The 18,884-nt window shown below is 41.9% G+C and overlaps 2 protein-coding genes across 2 annotated transcripts in view; one reads left to right on the top strand and one right to left on the bottom strand.

The window, feature by feature from the left end:
• Positions 1–1,918, top strand: part of LOC149275746 (uncharacterized) — a 69,174-nt gene extending 67,256 nt beyond the window's left edge. The window contains exons 3-4 of the mRNA XM_089504374.1: positions 418–1,150; positions 1,872–1,918. Coding sequence (XP_089360500.1) covers positions 418–1,150; positions 1,872–1,918 — 780 coding nt within the window. The remainder of the gene's footprint in view (positions 1–417; positions 1,151–1,871) is intronic.
• Positions 1,919–13,479: 11,561 nt separating this feature from the next.
• LOC149275745 (uncharacterized) lies at positions 13,480–18,376 on the bottom strand. Its single transcript, XM_089504373.1, has 3 exons — positions 18,365–18,376; positions 17,833–17,953; positions 13,480–15,389 (listed from the first exon to the last, which is right to left on the bottom strand). Exons 1-3 carry the CDS (start codon positions 18,374–18,376, stop codon positions 14,071–14,073), a joined length of 1,452 nt encoding a protein of 483 aa, XP_089360499.1. The 3' UTR covers positions 13,480–14,070.
• Positions 18,377–18,884: the final 508 nt, after the last annotated feature.

Raw genomic sequence — 18,884 nt, 5'->3', positions numbered from 1 at the left:
CAAATGCTTCACCTTGAACAACTTCACATCTGCCTCCCTTCTGCATTCCACTCTCCCAGAGGCCTCTATTCTAAACTGTGTACTTTGGTTCACTCTCATACTTTATTCCATCTAGATATACATTGATTCTTGCATATTACCAAACACTGATATTTGGGTTTCTTCACCTCATAGAGAGGTGGGCTTGGGCTAAAACGTTCCTCTCTTAAATCTGATATTCAGTATTATCTGTCATTATCCTTCTTTACAGAAGAACTTGTCAGTCATGAGAGAGTCCACACATCAGAGAAGCCATACAACTGCCAGCATTGTGGGAAACATTTTGCTTACAAGTCGATCCTTGTCAGGCATCAGAGAGTCCACACCGGAGAGAAGCCATGCAAATGCCAGCATTGTGGGAAATGTTTTTATTTGAAGTCAAGCCTAGTGACACATCAGAGAGTCCACACAGGAGAGAAGCCATACAAATGCCAGCATTGTGGGAAATGTTTTTCTCAGCTGTCAGCCCTACTGAAACACCAGAGAATCCACACAGGAGAGAAGCCATACAAATGCCAGCATTGTGGGAAATGTTTTTCTAAGCAGTCAAACCTACTGACACACCAGAGAATCCACACAGGAGACAAACCATACAAATGCCAGCATTGTGGGAACTGTTTTTCTCAGCTGTCAGCCCTACTGACACACCAGAGAATCCACACAGGAGAGAAGCCATACAAATGCCAGCATTGTGGGAACTGTTTTTCTCGGCAGTCAACCCTACTGACACACCAGAGAATCCACTCAGGAGAGAAGCCATACAAATGCCAGCATTGTGGGAAATGTTTTTCTCGGCAGTCAACCCTACTGACACACCAGAGAATCCACTCAGGAGAGAAGCCATACAAATGCCAGCATTGTGGGAACTGTTTTTCTCGGCAGTCAACCCTATTGACACACCAGAGAAGCCACTCAGGAGAGAAGCCATACAAATGCCAGCATTGTGGGAAATGTTTTTCTTGGCAGTCAACCCTACTGACACACCAGAGAATCCACTCAGGAGAGAAGCCGTACAAATGCCAGCATTGTGGGAACTGTTTTTCTCAGCAGTCAACCCTACTGACACACCAGAGAATCCACTCAGGAGAGAAGCCTTACAAATGCCAGCATTGTGGGAACTGTTTTTCTCAGCGGTCCCACCTACTGACACACCAGAGAATCCACACAGGAGAGAAGCCACACAAATCCAAGCAGTGAACCAACATTATTTTTGTAAAGAAGGAATAAAAACTATTTTTCAATCCAGCGGTGCTAAGAAACGGCCCTTATGATTTTATATGTACGGTTTATCTGTCCATATGTCTGTTTATATTTTAAAGTTATGTTTTGTTAAGTTTAGGTTTTAATTGCTACTAGTTTAGATAATTGCTTTGGGTTATAAATTTGGCTGGGGATTATGGGTCATGGTTTAGGTTAGTTAGACGGGGGGCTGGGATTTGTTGGAGCTAGCTAGAATACCAATGATAGCATTCAGAATTTGTGGGATGTTGGCTCAGGAAAGTTGGGGACCGGTAGTAACAGAAAGGGAGCTAGCTTCTTCGAATGTCTGGGGCAGGGAGAGATTGTGCATGTGAGAAGGATGGCAAAGTGGGGCTGGTTAATAATGGGGGATAGATGGTGGGAATTGTAGGTGGGGGCTAGGTTTGGTAGAAGGTGGAGTTTTTGGTTTTGGGTTTCAATATATCCTTTGGCTTGGGGAGGGCAGTTCTGGCTTAAACACTGAATTTCTGACTATGTTTTCAATAAAGTTCTTTGCTATTTCAACACATTGGACTCTTTGATGCACAGAAGTTCTGAATTTGCACAAAACTGACACCTTCTTCTCTCCTCAGCCCTCAGCTCCATTCCCAGTTATAAGAACAGGCCGCCAGCAGAATGAACAGCAGCATCTTCCATTTCTAAACAAGGTGATTGAGAAGGCAGTTGCTCTTCAACACCAAGTAGTCTTGGAAAAATCAGATTATCTAGACCCATTTCAAACTGGCTTCAGGATGGGATACGGAGTCAAGATTGCTATGCTCACCTTAGATGATCTCCACTTGAGTATTGACAGGGGAAGTGTGACCCTGTTGATGCTTTTGGACCTCTCAGTGGCTTTTGATACTAGTGAACATGGCATCCTTCTGGAACTCCTGAGAGAATTGGGGATAGGGGCCAATGCATTGCAATGGTTCCGGTCCTATTTCTCAAGCAGATTCCAGATGGAGATGCTTGGGGACAGTTGCTCCTCTAAAAAGGAGCTTAAATCCAGCATTCCCCAGGGCGCCTTCCTATCCCCAATGCTATTCAACATCTACATGAAACGGCCAAGAGGGTTCATCCAGAGGCATTGGGTGGGTGCTATCAGTATGCTCATGACATCCAGAGATATCTCTGTGTCAACTAAAGAAGGCATCTCCCTCTGAATGAATGTCTTGAGGCAGCAATGGGATGGATAAGGAAAGAAAAGAATGAAACTGAATCCAGATAAAACGGAGGTGCGTGTTGTTGGAGGTCCTAATCTGGGTATGGAGGTTTGTCAACCGGTCCTGGATGGAGTCACACTTCCCCTAAAGGACTGTGTTTGCAGTTTGGGGGTGCTCCTGAATCCATTGCTCCAGATGTCAGCTCAGATAGATGCAATGGCCAAGAATGCATGTTATCATCTTTGACTGATACACCAACTGCGTCCCTTCCTGGAACCTGAAGACCTAAAAACTATGGTGCATGCGCTGGTAACCTCACATCTTGACTTCTGTAATGTGCTCTACATAGCGCTACCCTTATATCAAGTCCGGAAACTTCAACTAATCCAAAATATGGCAGACAGAGTGGTCACTGGAAGATCTAGAGGTGACCATATCACACCTATACTAACCTCTCTTCACTGGCTGCCCATTAATTTCCGGGGACAGTACAAGGTGATAGTTATAACCTTTAAAGCCCTTCATGGCTTGGGTCCAGCTTACTTACAGGATCCTCTTTTCCCACGCAATCTGCCCCACACATTGAGGTCCTCTAGTAAAAGGTTACTGCAGCCAACCATAACAAGGCTCTCTGCATTTACCCAGAGGACCCTCTCTTCTGCTGCTCCCAGTTTATGGAATGGCCTCCGGAAGAGGTCTGATATATCACCCGTCTTGAAGGCTTTAAAAATGCGATCAAGACGTATATCTTCCGGCAGGCCTTTTCAGATTAACATTACAGCAATCTCCAATTAATTTAATAAATTGTTCAACAACTGCTCTAACTGCCTCTGCTCTGTTTTTAATAATTATTTTAATAATTGTTTAAGAATTTAATTGTATTTTAATGTGGATGGGAGGAATTGGGAGAGTTTTGGATGCAACAATGATAAGTTGCTATTGTATTTTACTTATGCTTTTACTGTTAGCCTCTTTGATCTGTTTGGAGAAGCGCAATAATAATAATAATAATAATAATAATAATAATAATAATAATACAATGATTTGATAAATAACCAAGGCAATATGATTAAATTAAAAACATTAGAGGAAATAAGAGAAGAAGGTAAACAATGTAATTGGCTTATTTTCAGGCAAATAAGAGAGAGGTTTTTGTTGGATATGAAAACATATGGAATAGAAATAATTAGTACAGAAATACTAGGAAATGTGCTTGCTATCGGGAAAGGTCCACTTTTGGGGAGATTGTATAAAATCCTGTTAAAACATGATATGAAATCTGAAGTGGTTCAAGAAAACATGGTTCAATGGCCAAGAAAACAGGACACAATATTGAGATGGAAGAATGGGAGTTAACCTGGAAAAGGAGGATAAAATACACAGCTTCCCAAGCCCTAAGGAAAAACTACTACAAAATATTTTTTGAATGGTATTTTAAACATGAAAACGTTGGTTTTCTGACTGTCCAAGGCATTGAATTAATTGGGGGGAAGAGAGTTCAGTAAAAAGTTTGGGGTGGATTTAATGTTGCCCTGCCCTGACCTCTGTTACTTAAAGGATAAATTCTCAGTGGGGAGGAATAACTAACTCTCTTTGCAAGACAGCCGGATGCAAACACGCTGCCCAACTCTAAAACACATGGAAAGTGCATAGGCTTCTTCTGTACCTTGTCATTTAGCTCCAGGTCGTCCTCTGATTCTATGAGATCCATGTTCCTGCAGCCATGCCAGTAAGATCCCAGCGGCAAATGTGAGTCATCCTCCAATCCGCATTCAACATCCAAATGGGCTGCTTTGACTCCGTAGGTCAGAGAAAACCTGTCCATTTGAACAAAGAGTAGAAAGATGAGCTGGTGCCCCTTTTCCATATTGCGGCTTTTCTCCTAAGGCCAAGAACCTATTGCATAAAAGTGTCCCAGACTCACTTGGCTCCCTTCCTCTGGGTCAGAAAGAATTGTCTGGTTCAGGATCGCCGTCTCTTCTTCATTTCGCATGAGGCCTTTCTCATTCATCTAGCCTCTATGCCTAGAAAAGAAATTGAGGGCACCTTCCTGGTAGGATTTTTCTTGAACTGCCTCCCAAATAATATGTCTTCTGTGAAAGATTACAAGCCTTGTGTTTTTTAAGAAGCAAATCTGTGTCTAAGCATGGCCATGAAAGAGGTTCATACATTTCTAAATGGGGTTGAGAAAGTGGAAGGAGACACAGTTTTCTCCTCCTCTCTTCTCGCTTGATCTTGGGGTCATTTAGTGGAGATGGGAAATTCAGGACAGACAACAGCAAAACAAAAACCACATTTCACACAGTTCATGTAAACTTTGACAGACTGTGACTTCCATATTATTGGGGCACTGAATTTCCTCCAGGTTTTCATCCATGGGGCTGGAGCCCATTTCCAAAATAGAGTCAGCACCAGAGAGAGCTCAGACTAAAAGACAGAGCAGATTCACCAACCCACTAACATGGAAGTCTCCATTCACTACTGTCTATGTGATATAACTCCAAGCCATTGTCCTCCAATGTCCTCTTTCCCTCCCAGTTAACATTTGTAGATTATCCTTTGCAGATCTTAGAGAACAAACTTCCAACCGAATGAATAGCAGTATCCTTATTTTACTAGCATCTGTTCTTTTTTAAGAAATGCTTTTGTTCATTCTACATTTTGTATCGTAAGCCACCTTGAGACCAATCCATGGGAGAAAGGTGGGATGAAATCTAATAAATAACACAACCATACAGTTCAAAGAACATACAATAGGAATGAATGAATAAGAAGGATGCTTTCAGGTGAGATCAACCAGTCCAACTTGTGATGCCTTCACAAAGCAGGAGTAGGTTCCACTGTAAGAAAGACAGTACTCTAAACACTAACATAGAATAGGAAACATGGAAACTAACCCAGAGAAATGCTCTTGTCCTGAGGTCTCTCCTCCTTCTCTCAGCCTCAACTGACTCAACTCCCACCTTGGCCAAGATTCTCAGTTCTTTCCAGGGAAACCAACCAAAGAAACACATTCTCCTTGGTTCCATCTGACCACTTCTCCATGAGTCCAATTACATGGGTTGCATTTCTCTTAATAGGATGATTTCAACTGCTTTTTAACCTTTCACAGTAAGCTCTCAGGATCCACAGATTCTGCATCTCAATATATCCCCAAAAAGCCAACCTTGATTTTGCCATTTTATGTAAGGCACACCATACTACAACCCCATTGTTTGTAATAGGACTTGAACATCCACGGATTTTGGTTACTAAGTGGGGTCCTGAAACCAAACCTCAGCAGATACTGAGGTCAAACTGTAAATAATGTTCAAATTCTTTTAGTTTTCAGAATAAACAACCATACAATCAATAAAATTATAATTCAAAAATACATCACACTTGTTCTTATTTTTGTTCTTATTATTACCATCTACATCTTGCTCCTTCCTACCTCCTTTATTCTTTAAACTGCATGTGAAGACTAGATAAGGTGAAGAGGCTGAGGGGAGAACTTCTATCTATGCAGGGTAGCTGGGGTATCTGTATCAATAACAATGTCGGTGACAGTGAAAAGCCCTAATCTGGAAAGGCCTGCCAAAAGAGATCCATTTTAACAGCCTTTTAAAAGGCTTCTAAGGTGGTGATGTGAAGGATCTCTTCCAGCAGGTCATTCCAAAGCCTAGGAGTGGCAGAAGAAAAGGTCCTCTGGGTTGTTGTATCCCAGGGGTAGGCAACCTTTTTGAGCCAGGGGCCGGGTTGCTGTCCCTCAGAAAACTAGGGAGCCAAAGCCAAATAAATAAATAAATAAATAATTTTTAAAAAATTAAATAAATAAATAAACTGGAACAAATGTAGGACAAAATTTTCAAGTGGAGGACGCTTTTTAAAATGGAGGACACGCAAAAAAAATGCTGATTTTTAAAAATATGTTAATATACATTTATGTTTCGGAGGCTTCTATAGACAATTGCCCTCCTTGCCCACCTCCTCCTGATAGGCCAATGGCCCCACGCCCTCACGCGAGAGGCCAAAGGCTCTGGCGGCAATCGGCAGTGGGACCAGGTGGGGGCCGGTCCCAAGGCCTTGCCGGGCCGCATCTGTCCCATGGGCCGCAGGTTGCCTACCCCTGTTGTAGCCAATCTAGCCTTCTTGGGCTTCAGGAGACTTTTTCCAGTGCGAAAGGATTGTGTGGAAGAAGGCTCTCCTGCAAGTAGTCAGGACCCAAGCCATGAAGGGCTTTAAAGGTTACAACTAAAGCGTTCGATTCTGTTAGGTGGGATTTTATGTTTTGCTTACTAAAAATTATGAACATGGGAAATAACTTTGTGAGGAATGTGGAGGAAATATATTCTAAACAAATGGCAAGATTAATATTAAATGGGGAACAATCAGAAGATTTTGATATTAAGAGAGGAACAAGGCAAGGCTGCCCCCTCTCCCCCCTCCTGTTTATTATAATACTGGAATATTTGTTAAATAATATTAGGAGAAATAAAGAAATCAGGGGAATTAGAGTTAAAGGAAGAGAACTTAAAATACAAGCGTTTGTAGATGACTTGTTGGTTATAGTGGAGGAACCCCTCCGGCATGTGGAAAGTTTGATGAAGGAAATAAATGTGTTTGGCAGGTTATCTGGCATTAATATAAATAGAGAGAAGTCTAAAATAATCACTAAAATATGACTAATATTGAGAAAGAAATGTTGCATAAAAAACGGGATGTGAAGTGACTAAAAAGGTCAGATATATGGGAATATATATTTCGGATAAAAATATGAATCTATACGATAATAATTACAAAGAAATGTGGAGCAACATCAAGGGAAAATTAAATGAATGGAAGTATCTAAATCTATCGTTACTGGGAAGAATTAACGCCATCAAACTGTCAGTCCTACCTAGGATTCTATATCTTTTTTCAAATTTACCAATTAATATTAATAATAAAACGTTAGAACAATGGAATAAAGATTTAAAGAACTTCATTTGGAAGGGGGGCAAAGCCAGAATTAAATGGAACTGTTTGAAGGAAAGGAAAGAAAATGGAGGATGTGCGCTCCCTGATCTTAAACTATATAAACAAGCCTGGAATCTGAGCTGGTTGGAGGAGTGGATTAGACTAAAAGATAAAGATATATTAAATTGGGAGGGTGCGGATCTTAGGTATGGCTGGCACGGATATCTTTGGTATGGTAAGGACAGCATTAATAAAGACTTCTATAATAATCCGATAAGGAGGGCCCTGATATAAATGTGCCGGCATGGGTTTCAACTCAGGAAGCCTTCGCTAACAGATGGGATAGGCAAGATGAATGGATAACATATAAGGACCTGCTTGATGTTAAAGATGGTAAGGAAATATGTATTAAAACTAGGGATGTGCTTTCAGGAGAAGGGAAAAATCTAAATTAATTTAGTTATTACCAAATAAAAATGAGATTTGATAATGATAAGAAAGTAATTGGAATTGAGACAAAATTATCAGAATTAGATAAACTTCTTTTGGAAAATGAGGAAAAAAAGATAACTAAATATTATAATATTTTAAGGCAAAGAGACTTAGGCCTGTTACAGACTGCCAAAACAAAGCTGCTTGGGGTCTCTTTGGAGGTATGCTATTTAAATGATGCTTGGGTCCTAAGAGTCCAGAGGTCGCGCCAAAGCCACACTCCCTTCCTAAGCACTGGAGTGCAGCTTTGGTGCAGCTTCCAGATTCTTTGGATGCATGCATCATTTAAACAGCATGCCTCCAAAGAGACCCCAAGCAGCTTTATTTTGGCAGTCTGTAACAGGCCTTAGAGATGGAACCGATCAATCAATACATGGTGGATTGGGCCAGGGACTTTGGAAGAGAAATCCCCATGGAGGCATGGGAAATGGCGTGGAAAAGGACAAATGGTTTCACAAAATGTTTGGATTATAAGGAGAACTTCATTAAGATCAGTCACAGATGGTATTATACCCCTGCAAGATTGAAAAGAATGTTTAAATTAGAGAGTGATAAATGTTGGCGATGTCAAAAGGAAAAGGGGTCAATGGTGCACATGTGGTGGGGATGTGAAAAGATAAAACCTTTCTGGAACAATATACATGATATAATCCAACAGGTATTTAATATTAGTTATAAAAGACACCGGAGATTTATTTACTAAATATGACTTATTTTGTGAAAAGAGAAGATGAAAGAAGATATTGGAAAATAATTTTATATATGATAACGTCAGCGAGATTAATCATAGCTAAACATTGGAAAGACTCCGAAGAGCTGCAAATTGAGGAATGGTTGTCAAAATTAAATAACATCAAGCAGTTAGATTTGATCTCATATAGACTTGACGAGGATAAAAAAGAGAAAATGCAACTGGAATGGGAAAAAATAATGTTATTTTTGCAAAAAAGATGGGGTTTGGAGGAAAGACTGGTTGAATGGATAATATAAATGAATGTAGGTCACTATTAAAGAAATATTTGTGTGTGAAGTGGAAAACGAAATATTTATGACCAGGGAAATATAAAGCTCTTTTGGTTTTTCTTAACAAGGCTACAGATAGTTAAAGATGTTGGGAGAATACATAAAAGACTATGCAACACAAATTGTTTGGCTTCTTTTTATTTTTCACCTCTTTAAGGGTTGTATATAAGATTAGCAAGAAGGTATATAGAAAGATGTTAGTAGTATAAAGAAGATTTGCAAAGACAGGAAGTTATTAAAAAGGTTTTTTTTTTGATTGATGTGAACAAAAGTTTTTTGTTTGATGTGAAACAGTAAATAGATACTGTGTAATATTGAAGTATTGCTACAATGTAATATTGTTCAATATGGTTTATTGTGTAATAATATGCTATGTAGTATTTTTCTATGTAAAATTAATAAATAATAATAATAATAATAATAATAATAATAATAATAAATAAAGGTTACAACCAACACCTTGTATCTTGCCCAGACACTAATGGGCAGCCAGTGGAGGGATTTAAGAACCAGTGTAATGTGGGCAGTTGTAGAAAATACAAACTACAAATTCCATGATTTCACAGGATGTTGCTATAAAAATTGAATTGGAACCAGTGTTGCATGCAATGTAGCTTTCTAGAGCACTTGCCCCCATTCTATAGGAAGGGCGATGGGTCCTTACCCACAGAGGACACATTTTCATAGGTTTCCATCATCACCTCTTTGTACAGAAATTCCTGCTTTGGACTCAAGAGTGGCCATTCCTCCTCTGAGAAGAACACTGCCACATCTCAAAAGGTGATCTGCAATAGAAAATAGCCTTCGCTGAAAGACAGAGGATTGTAAATAACAGCCCCATTGCTTCCTAGTCAGTCAAATTCCCAATGGCTCCACCACAAAAAAGGAGGTCTGGACACTAACCTGTCTGGAGGTCTTCTTTCCTCCAGTTTCTTCCACAAAGGAGGAATTGAGGGTCCTTTCTCTTCTCTCCCTTCCTTTGGAAGCCATCTTGGTTCTTTCCACACCTGCAGAAAATACAAAGTGTTCTTATGTTCACATATTTATGCAATCTTTCACGGACCACTGAAAATACAATTCAACAGCACTAAGGGCAAATCAAACCTGAACCTTCCTTAAAATTCAAAATAAATCCATTGGAAAGCAGGATATAAATTAGTGATTATATTATTATTATTATTATTATTATTATTATTATTAGTCTCGTCTCCAAACCCTCAGAGAGAGAATCTAGTGAATGCTGAAATACTAAGACAGTTCACTGGGCCTTTTGGGGCGTAGAGACCAGCATCGTTAGCTGGCATGAGGGTGAAGATGGCGTCTGCACAGCACACTCCCTGACTCTTCACGCATGCTGGTTTGACGCTGCACACTGCACCACATTGCAGGTGACGACACAGTGTTCCTCTGGCGCTACATCCAGATGACGCAGTGCCAAAGGAGTGCAGAAAAGTCACACCATTGGTGAATATGGCACTTTCCCCCCGGCACAGAAAGGGGCTCCTTTTTGCACCACGGAAAGGCTACATCAGGGCCACAGCGTAGCCTTATCATAATGCAAAAAGGAGTTGCAAAAAACAGCATGTTTGCCCTGGCCCTGATCTGGCGCTAAAAGGGGCAGCTTGTACATCCCCTTAATTTCCAGAAAATGGGGCTAGGATTGGAGTCCTAGGGTTGGCCCAAGCCTTCATCACTCCCAAAGAGGTCAAGAGGAGGAGGGCTGGGTAGGACTCATGTGTCTGATTGATTTTAATGGGTCTATTTTTTATTTTTTTCTTAAAATAAGCTACATAAAATCATACTGTATAGATAGACAGCAATAACAACAACAACCCAATAAGAACCATAGCAATCACAATATTAAATGTCTATATTTAATGTTTCCCATTGCCTTCTTCTAAGGCTGAGAGAGTGTGACCCAGTCATCCAGTGAGTTTCTATGTTGGAGCTATGATTCAAACCCTGATCTCCAAAGTCATAGTTTCACTATGCTCAAACCACTAGGTGACATTGGCTCCTACAACATGGACATCATTTCACTGGGCCATTGTATGTCATGGACTTGGCCCAGCTTCCTCATCCATGGAGGTCAGCCTGAGATCACAATGGGATAGTCTCAATGCTTCAGGCAAAGAGCATCAGACTGAAGTCACAATGGGAGAGTCCCAATGCTTCAGGCAAGGAGCATCAGCTGCCCTCGGTTCGCCTCTCACATCTTCCTCCTCCGTATCTTTAACTTGGGCACCATCCACTTCATAAGGTCCTTTAATTCCTTTATGTCTTCCTCCATTCGATAAACGTCTACCTGGGGTTCTTCTGTCCTGGGGCGGCTATCAAGCGACTCCCCCACTGCCAGGTCCCAGGCTGTCACTCTGCCCCTGACGGCCTTCCTTTCCCCAGTTTGGGGCCAGAAACCCAAATCCTCCAGTGGTGGCCTGGATGGTGTGAGCTTCAGGAGGTTTCCCAGTCTTGGGCTTGGCCCTAGTTCCTCTGAAGAAGACACCACCAGACTCTCCAGAACCACCGGGTTCTCCAAGGACTCTTCTTGTTCCTGGGTCTCCATTGGAGTTAAAAGTGTGATACTTTGCAGTCGGTGAGATCTGGAGTCAGTCCTGTGCTCAAAAATAAATCTCATTTGAAACAAAAGAAGCTTTATTGATGAATCCAGGCAGAAACATCCATTAACACCTTTTTGCAAAGTCTGAAGTCCAAAGGAACTTGTTCCCTTCTTAACCCACTCAACCCCTCCCTAAGCCAGCCCCCAATTCCCAAGCTAAAGCAACACAAGCGGAGGTTGCATAGATACCAAGGTTGTCTATACTTCCCTTCCCTTCTCCCAGACAGCCTCACCTTGAAGAGCGGTCTTCCCAAGCCAGCTTCAGTCCTCCTTGAGAACCATCTACAGCTGCAACCCCATCCCTCTCTCCTTCATCTAAAAGCCACTACATCTGTCCTTCTATCATTTTCCATGATATGCTTTCTATAACCCATCACTCTACACTACCTACTATGAACTACAACTATAACTCCTACTTTAATAACCAAACTCTGATATTTTTACTCTTTATGACAGAACTCTTATACACTAATTCTGACACACAATGGGCCAGTCTTAATCCTTCAGGTATACAGCACCAGTCTGAAGTGACAATTCTCCTGTCTCAATCTTTCAGGCAAGGAACATCAGCCTGAGGTTGCAATGGGCCAGTCTTAATCCTTCAGGTAAAGAGCACCACCCTGAAGTCACAATATTACCGTCTCAATTCTTCAGGCAAGGAAACTCAGGCTGAGATCAGAACTAACGGCGCGCGCCTCTGCCAGCCTTCTGTAGAATTTAAAGTTGAGACTCCTCCCAGCAGTGACTCCCAGAATGCAATAATTCAAAGTATAAGGTTTGTGCTTATTATATTTTCATATGGTATCATATTATGTGGAGATTGATAGGGTTTTATATTATAGATAGCTATCTATATAGTTAAGCCATAATGTTAATGAAAACCGTTGTGTGGCTGAGTTCTGTGGTCCAAGGCCACAGGTGCAGTGGTTGAGAAAAGGCACATGAGAGCTTAATTGCTTTTAGAAAAGTGCCAGAATCCCAGATGGGAGGACACTGCGCAGAAAAGGGCGGGAGAACGCTGTGCGGGAAAGGGCTATCCAGTTAATTAGCTTTATTGGTGAATGGAGTGCGGTGGATTCATATGGTTATAAAAGGGATATGTTGATACTTTCTTTCATTCCTAAAAAAAAACTCACTTCCATTAGTACTGCTTTTTGTGTTGCAAGAGGGGCTGCAATTAAGACCCTGACAGATATCTCTCTCCCCTTCCATTCACCCTGCTATCCCAAAAGGGCTGGAGAGCCAACCACAGAACCTTTCCCTGCTCTTGTGTAATGCCAGGTCAGTCCAAAATAAAACGCACATAGTCTATGATCTCCTACTGGACCAAGAGGCTGACTTGGCTTGTTTCACGGAGACCTGGCTGGGTGATGATAGCGCAGCCACCTGGGATCGGGCCTTACCATCCGGGTTCTCCATCAGAGAGCAGGTAAGAGGACTGCCTTTGGTCCATAAAGACAATCTTTGCTTGAGCAGGATACCTATCCGTATGATGGACCACATCTAATGCATTTACCTAAGCTTAAAGACTAGGCAAAGTCTAGGGATTCTGTCGGTTTAAGGTCCGTCCTGTTCCTTAACAGACTCCCTAGCCAAGTTGAGACAACTAGTCACTGAGCTGCTGCTGGAGTCACCTAGGCTTTTGGTCTTGGGCGATCGCAACATCTCCTCGATGCCCCTCCTCAGCATGCGCAGGGATTGCCAGGGCCTAGGTACTGCTGCTGCTTATTCAGCTAAGGCCTTTGTGGGAAAAGAAGGTATGCGTTGGGGGTTCAGCGGCCTCCTCTTCCTTCCCTCCTTTCCTCCTTTGAAGAGACCGCAATAGAGCTCAAGGTGCAGAGGGAAAGGCAGGAAAGGAAGGCTCTGCTTTGGAAATCAAGCTCTCTCTATGTATCTTCTATTTCTGTGTATGTGTTTGTCTCTGCTGTTCTTATGGCTGGGAATGGAGCTGAGGACTGAAGAGAGAAGAAAGTGTCCATTTTGAGCAAATTCAGACCTTCTGTGCATCAAAGAGTCCAGTGTGTTGAAATAGCAAAGAACTTTATTGAGAACACTTAGGAATTCAGTGTTTGAGCCAGAACTGCCCATTCCAAGCAAATACATTCAAACTTCAAAACCTAAAACTCCACCCTCTTCCAAACCTAGCCCCCACCTCCAATTCCCATAATCTATGCCCCAAAGGTAACAAGCCCCTCTTTGCCATTCCCAGAAACTAGACCCCTTTCTGTTAATACCGGCCTCCAACTTTCTTCAGCCAACATCCCAAACATTGCAAAAGCTATCATTGCTATAACTATTCTAGATAGCTGCAACAAATCCCAGCCCCCCATCTAGCAAACCTATACCATGACCCAAAATCCCCAACCAAATTTGTAACCCAAAGCAACGATCTATACTATTAGCAAATAAAACCTAAACTTATCGAAATACAACTTTAAAATACAAACAGACATATGGACAGACAAACCTTACAAACAAAATCACAAGGGCCTTTTCGTAGCACCTCTGAATTAAAATATATTTTTTGTATTCCTTATTGATAAAAATAATGTTAGTTCACTGCTGGGATTTGTGTTGCTTCTCTCCTGTGTGGCCTCTCTGATGTGTCACTAGGATTGATTTACGAGAAAAGCATTTCCAACAATGCTGGCATTTGTATGGCTTCGCTCCTGTGTGGCCTCTCTGATGTATCTCTAGGCTTGACTTCAAAGAAAAACATTTCCCACAATGCTGGCATTTGTATGGCTTCTCTCCTGTATGGATTCTCTGATGTATCACTAGGTATGATTTCAATGAAAAACATTTCACACAATGCTGGCATTTGTATGGCTTCTCTCCTGTGTGGCCTCTCTGATGTGTCACTAGGTGTGACTTCATAGAAAAACATTTCCCACAATGCTGGCATTTGTATGGCTTCTCTCCTGTGTGGACTCTCTGATGTCTCACTAGGTGTGACTTCCGAGAAAAACATTTCCCACAATGCTGGCATTTGTATGGCTTCGCTCCTGTGTGGACTCTCTGATGTCTCACTAGGTCTGACTTCAGAGAAAAACATTTCCCACAATGCTGACATTTGTATGGCTTCGCTCCTGTGTGGACTCTCTGATGTCTCACTAGGTCTGACTTCAGAGAAAAACATTTCCCACAATGCTGACATTTGTATGGCTTCTCTCCTGTATGGATTCTCTGATGTATCACTAGGTATGATTTCAATGAAAAACATTTCACACAATGCTGGCATTTGTATGGCTTCGCTCCTGTGTGGACTCTCTGATGTCTCACTAGGTGTGACTTCCGAGAAAAACATTTCCCACAATGCTGGCATTTGTATGGCTTCGCTCCTGTGTGGACTCTCTGATGTCTCACTAGGTCTGACTTCAGAGAAAAACATTTCCCACAATGCTGACATTTGTATGGCTTCGCTCCTGTGTGGACTCTCTGATGTCTCACTAGGTCTGACTTCAGAGAAAAACATTTCCCACAATGCTGACATTTGTATGGCTTCTCTCCTGTGTGGACTCTCTGATGTGTCACTAGATGTGACTTCCGAGAAAAACATTTCCCACAATGCTGGCATTTGTATGGCTTCGCTCCTGTGTGGACTCTCTGATGTCTCACTAGGTCTGACTTCAGAGAAAAACATTTCCCACAATGCTGGCATTTGTATGGCTTCTCTCCTGTGTGGACTCTCTGATGTGTCACTAGATGTGACTTCCGAGAAAAACATTTCCCACAATGCTGGCATTTGTATGGCTTCGCTCCTGTGTGGACTCTCTGATGTCTCACTAGATGTGACTTCTGAGAAAAACATTTCCCACAATGCTGGCATTTGTATGGCTTCTCTCCTGTGTGGACTCTTTCATGACTGACAAGTTCTGTAAACAAGGAAAATGAGAGACAAGACAATCTCAGCGTTAAGAGAGGAAGATGTTACCCAAAGATTTAGCTCCACGTTCACCCCTCCCTATTTCAGATTAAATTAATAAAGTTGGTGTGAGTGACCCTGTTCTGGATACCCCCAAATCCATATAATGATTGTATCCTTACCCATAGGAGCTAGCAAAGAAGAGATTGAGGGAACTTTCATGAGAAAATAACTGGAATCAGAGAGTTAGGCTGGTGAAACATATTCCATTAAATATATGTAAAGATATTTTGATTAAAAAGTGGCATCATATCCTGTGAGACTGCCATAGAGTACAGAGTCAGAGCCCAAGGGATGATGCGACCTAACTGCAGAGGACACTTCATGCTGTTTGGCTCCAGGAGATGACTCCCAACCAATACAGTATACAGCTCACATGCGGATTGGTGTAGATTGGACCAGAGTTGTGTGTACAAGAGATGGTGAAGTTGATGGAAGTCAGAGAGGAGAGCTGGCAAATATTTGTATTGTTTTGCAAAATAGAGAACCTCCAAGTATTTCGATGAAATCAACTGCATTTGTGTCTTATTTTTATGTGAAAAGTGGCCAGTGCTTTGCCAATATCTATATCTGGACATCTGTTTCCATACTCTGCTATGTTATTCTTGGCTGCATCTGGGAGCATTACCCTCAGATTGTGCTTGTTAATGTGATCAGAATTCAGAGCCAAGAAGGACCAAGATCCAGTGTGCTAATCCTTTTTGTCTGAGATATTTGCATCAAGCACCCATTACATTCAATTTGGTTTCAAACCATTCTCTCCCCCAGGAATCTTTCTAAAGCAATTTAAACGTTTTTGAACACTCGGTTTCTGACCCCAAGAAACAATCACAGTATAAATATCTGCCCAGACTGGCTGTTCTTTTATGTCAGTCCAATTACAGACAGACAGTCTGTCAGTTTGTTAAACACCTCAATGCACTCACCAGCCCCACTTTCCATTGGAGTTACTGACTTCTCTCCCCTTTCTGGACCCTCAGCAATTGCAATCAAGATCCATCTAGGTAAAGTTTTACCATTAGCAAAGCCTCACACTATTCACCACTCCCACCTTTGTTACCTAGTTCGTGTGTGTGTGTGTGTGTGTGTGTGTGTGAACACTTATATCTGTATGTGCGTGTGTATGCGGGTATTTTGCTTTTCCCCTAAATAAAACATAAAAACCTATTTCAAATGCCTTTGAAGTTCTCTGTGCTTCCAGGCCTGGTATAGTTGGGCTGAATTCCAAGGTCGCTCTTGCCCCAACCAAATTATATGTCTGCTTTCAGCTAAGTACCAAATTCTCCCTAAAAGCATAGTACTTGCGGGTGTCTTCCCCAGACTTCAGCATTCTGGGTAACAAAGGGCCTCTGGAATCAACCATGGAACTAAGCAAGCTCAGGTAGGAAAAGAATCATAAGAGAAAAATGTAGGTTTTGTGTCCCTCTTTCCTCCCTTCATAGGAATCACTCATAATTGCTAAATGCAACCCCTAAATATGTCTGAAAACAAAGATTTGAACCAATTCTCAGAGGTTCCCTCAAACCAGTTCATAAAATCTGTCAGGTTTGTGGCTGGCTCCCAATCCCCAAGACCCCTCTCCTTTGGTGTCTCTCCAATAGTGCCTCACTAAACTTCGCATTCAGATATTCTACAGGATGTTGCTATCACAATTAAACTACGCTTGAAAGGGATATAGGACTCCTAGTAGACCACCAGTTGAACATGGGCCAACAGTGTGATGCGGCAGCTAAAAAGGCCCATGTGATTCTAGGCTGCATCAATACGAGTATAGTTTCTAGATCAAGGGAAGTAATAGTGCCACTCTATTCTGCTTTGGTCAGGCCTCACTTGGAATAATCCTGTGTCCAGTTCTGGGCCCCACAATTCAAAAAGGATGTTGACAATTGGAACATGCCCAGAGGAGAGTAACCAAAGTGGTGAAGGATTTGGAAACCATCAAGCCCTATGTGGAGCGACTTAGACAGCTGGGAATGCTTACCCTGGAGAAAAGAAAGTTAAGAGTGGATATGATATCCTTGTTTAAATATCGGAAAGAGTCGTATTGAGGATGGAGCAAGCATACTTTCTGCTGCTACAGAAAAAAGGAGACACCACAATGGATGCAAGCCAGAGGGAAAGAGGTTCCACCGAAATATTAGAAGGAACTTTGGGACAGTAAGAGCTCTTCGACAGTGGAATATACTCCCTTAGAGTTTGGCAGAGTCCTCTTCTTTGGAGGTCTTTAAACAGAGGCTTGGAATGTGTATTCCTGCATGGCAGAAGGGGGTTGAACAGGATGGCCCTTGTGGTCTATTTCAACTCTAGTTCTAGTGGAATCATAGCAACATGATAATTAAGCATAAAGACGACTTCAGTCTTCATAGAAAAGACAATGGATTCCAGTTCCTTACCCACAGAGGCCACATTTTCATAATTCTCCATCATCACAGAACTGTACATCAGTCTCTGCTTGTTTGTTAACAGTTTCCATTCCTCCTCAGTGAAATATACAGCCACATCTGCAAAGGTCACCTGCAACAGAAAATAGCCCTCATCCAGAGAGTGACTAAACAAAAGGGGAGGAAAGCACATGGTGCCTCCAAATATTATTTCATCACTTTAGAATTCAGTCCAGGAAATAAACTTTAAATTCTGTCAGCAAGAAAAAAAAACTACTGCCTTCGAGATCCAGTTTGTCTTGAATCCTTTCAATATAATATACAATATAATAAACAATATAATTTAGGCCATGTCTGGGATATAGAGGATGGATTATGATACTCACTATCCCAACACATACAGTACATTTAGCCACCAAAGAATTATAGTGCATTTAGATATTTCTTGCCACATTTCAGAGGCCAAAGTTAATTTTAACAAACTGTTTTGGGGAGCACTGTGGGCTTGAGGGCCACTGGGACCACCCCATATTTAGACCCAGACATGTTCTACCATGTCCCCTAACATTTCACAGATGGGAAAAGGAAGACACATGTGGACAAGCAACACCAAAAGGTGCTCAAGATGGCCAAAGTTGTTTATGAAGAAGATCACACAAGCTAGGAAGTGCACAACAGTTTGCTTTTGCTTCAGTCTCCTGGGAAGGGCAATATCCTGCCTCTTTCTTTCCCCTCCTCTCCCCACTTTTGAGTTGATGGGGGGCAAACTGAATGGCATTCAGGAGCTGAAGTGAGCTGAGAAGGGGGAAAGTGGGAGGAGGGGAGACCAACCGGGACATGTTTGGAAGCGCCTGAAAAAGTGGGGCGACAGAGGATTAACCAGGACTGTCTCTGCTAAATTGGGAGATTATGTTCCCTGCTTGCTTTCATGAACTATCCCAGCAGTGACACAGATGAAACTAATAGTCAAGAACCTCGACTCACCAAAGAGTTCTTGTACCTCTGCATCCTCTTTCTCTGGGAGCCCAACTCCCTCCGCTTGGCCTCTGTGTCGGCCATCAGGT

This window comes from Sceloporus occidentalis, unplaced genomic scaffold (assembly GCF_023333645.1).
Source record: "Sceloporus occidentalis isolate IW3139 unplaced genomic scaffold, rSceOcc1.0.p SCAF_268, whole genome shotgun sequence".
NCBI lineage: Eukaryota > Metazoa > Chordata > Lepidosauria > Squamata > Phrynosomatidae > Sceloporus > Sceloporus occidentalis.
This window is presented reverse-complemented; position numbering and strand designations above follow the sequence as displayed.

Excerpts from the sequence above, each read along its gene's own strand:
- LOC149275745 (XM_089504373.1), bottom strand. Across the intron at positions 15,390-17,832 it reads TGAAAATGTGGCCTCTGTGG|AACTTGTCAGTCATGAAAGA; the intron begins GTAAGGAACTGG and ends CCTTGTTTACAG.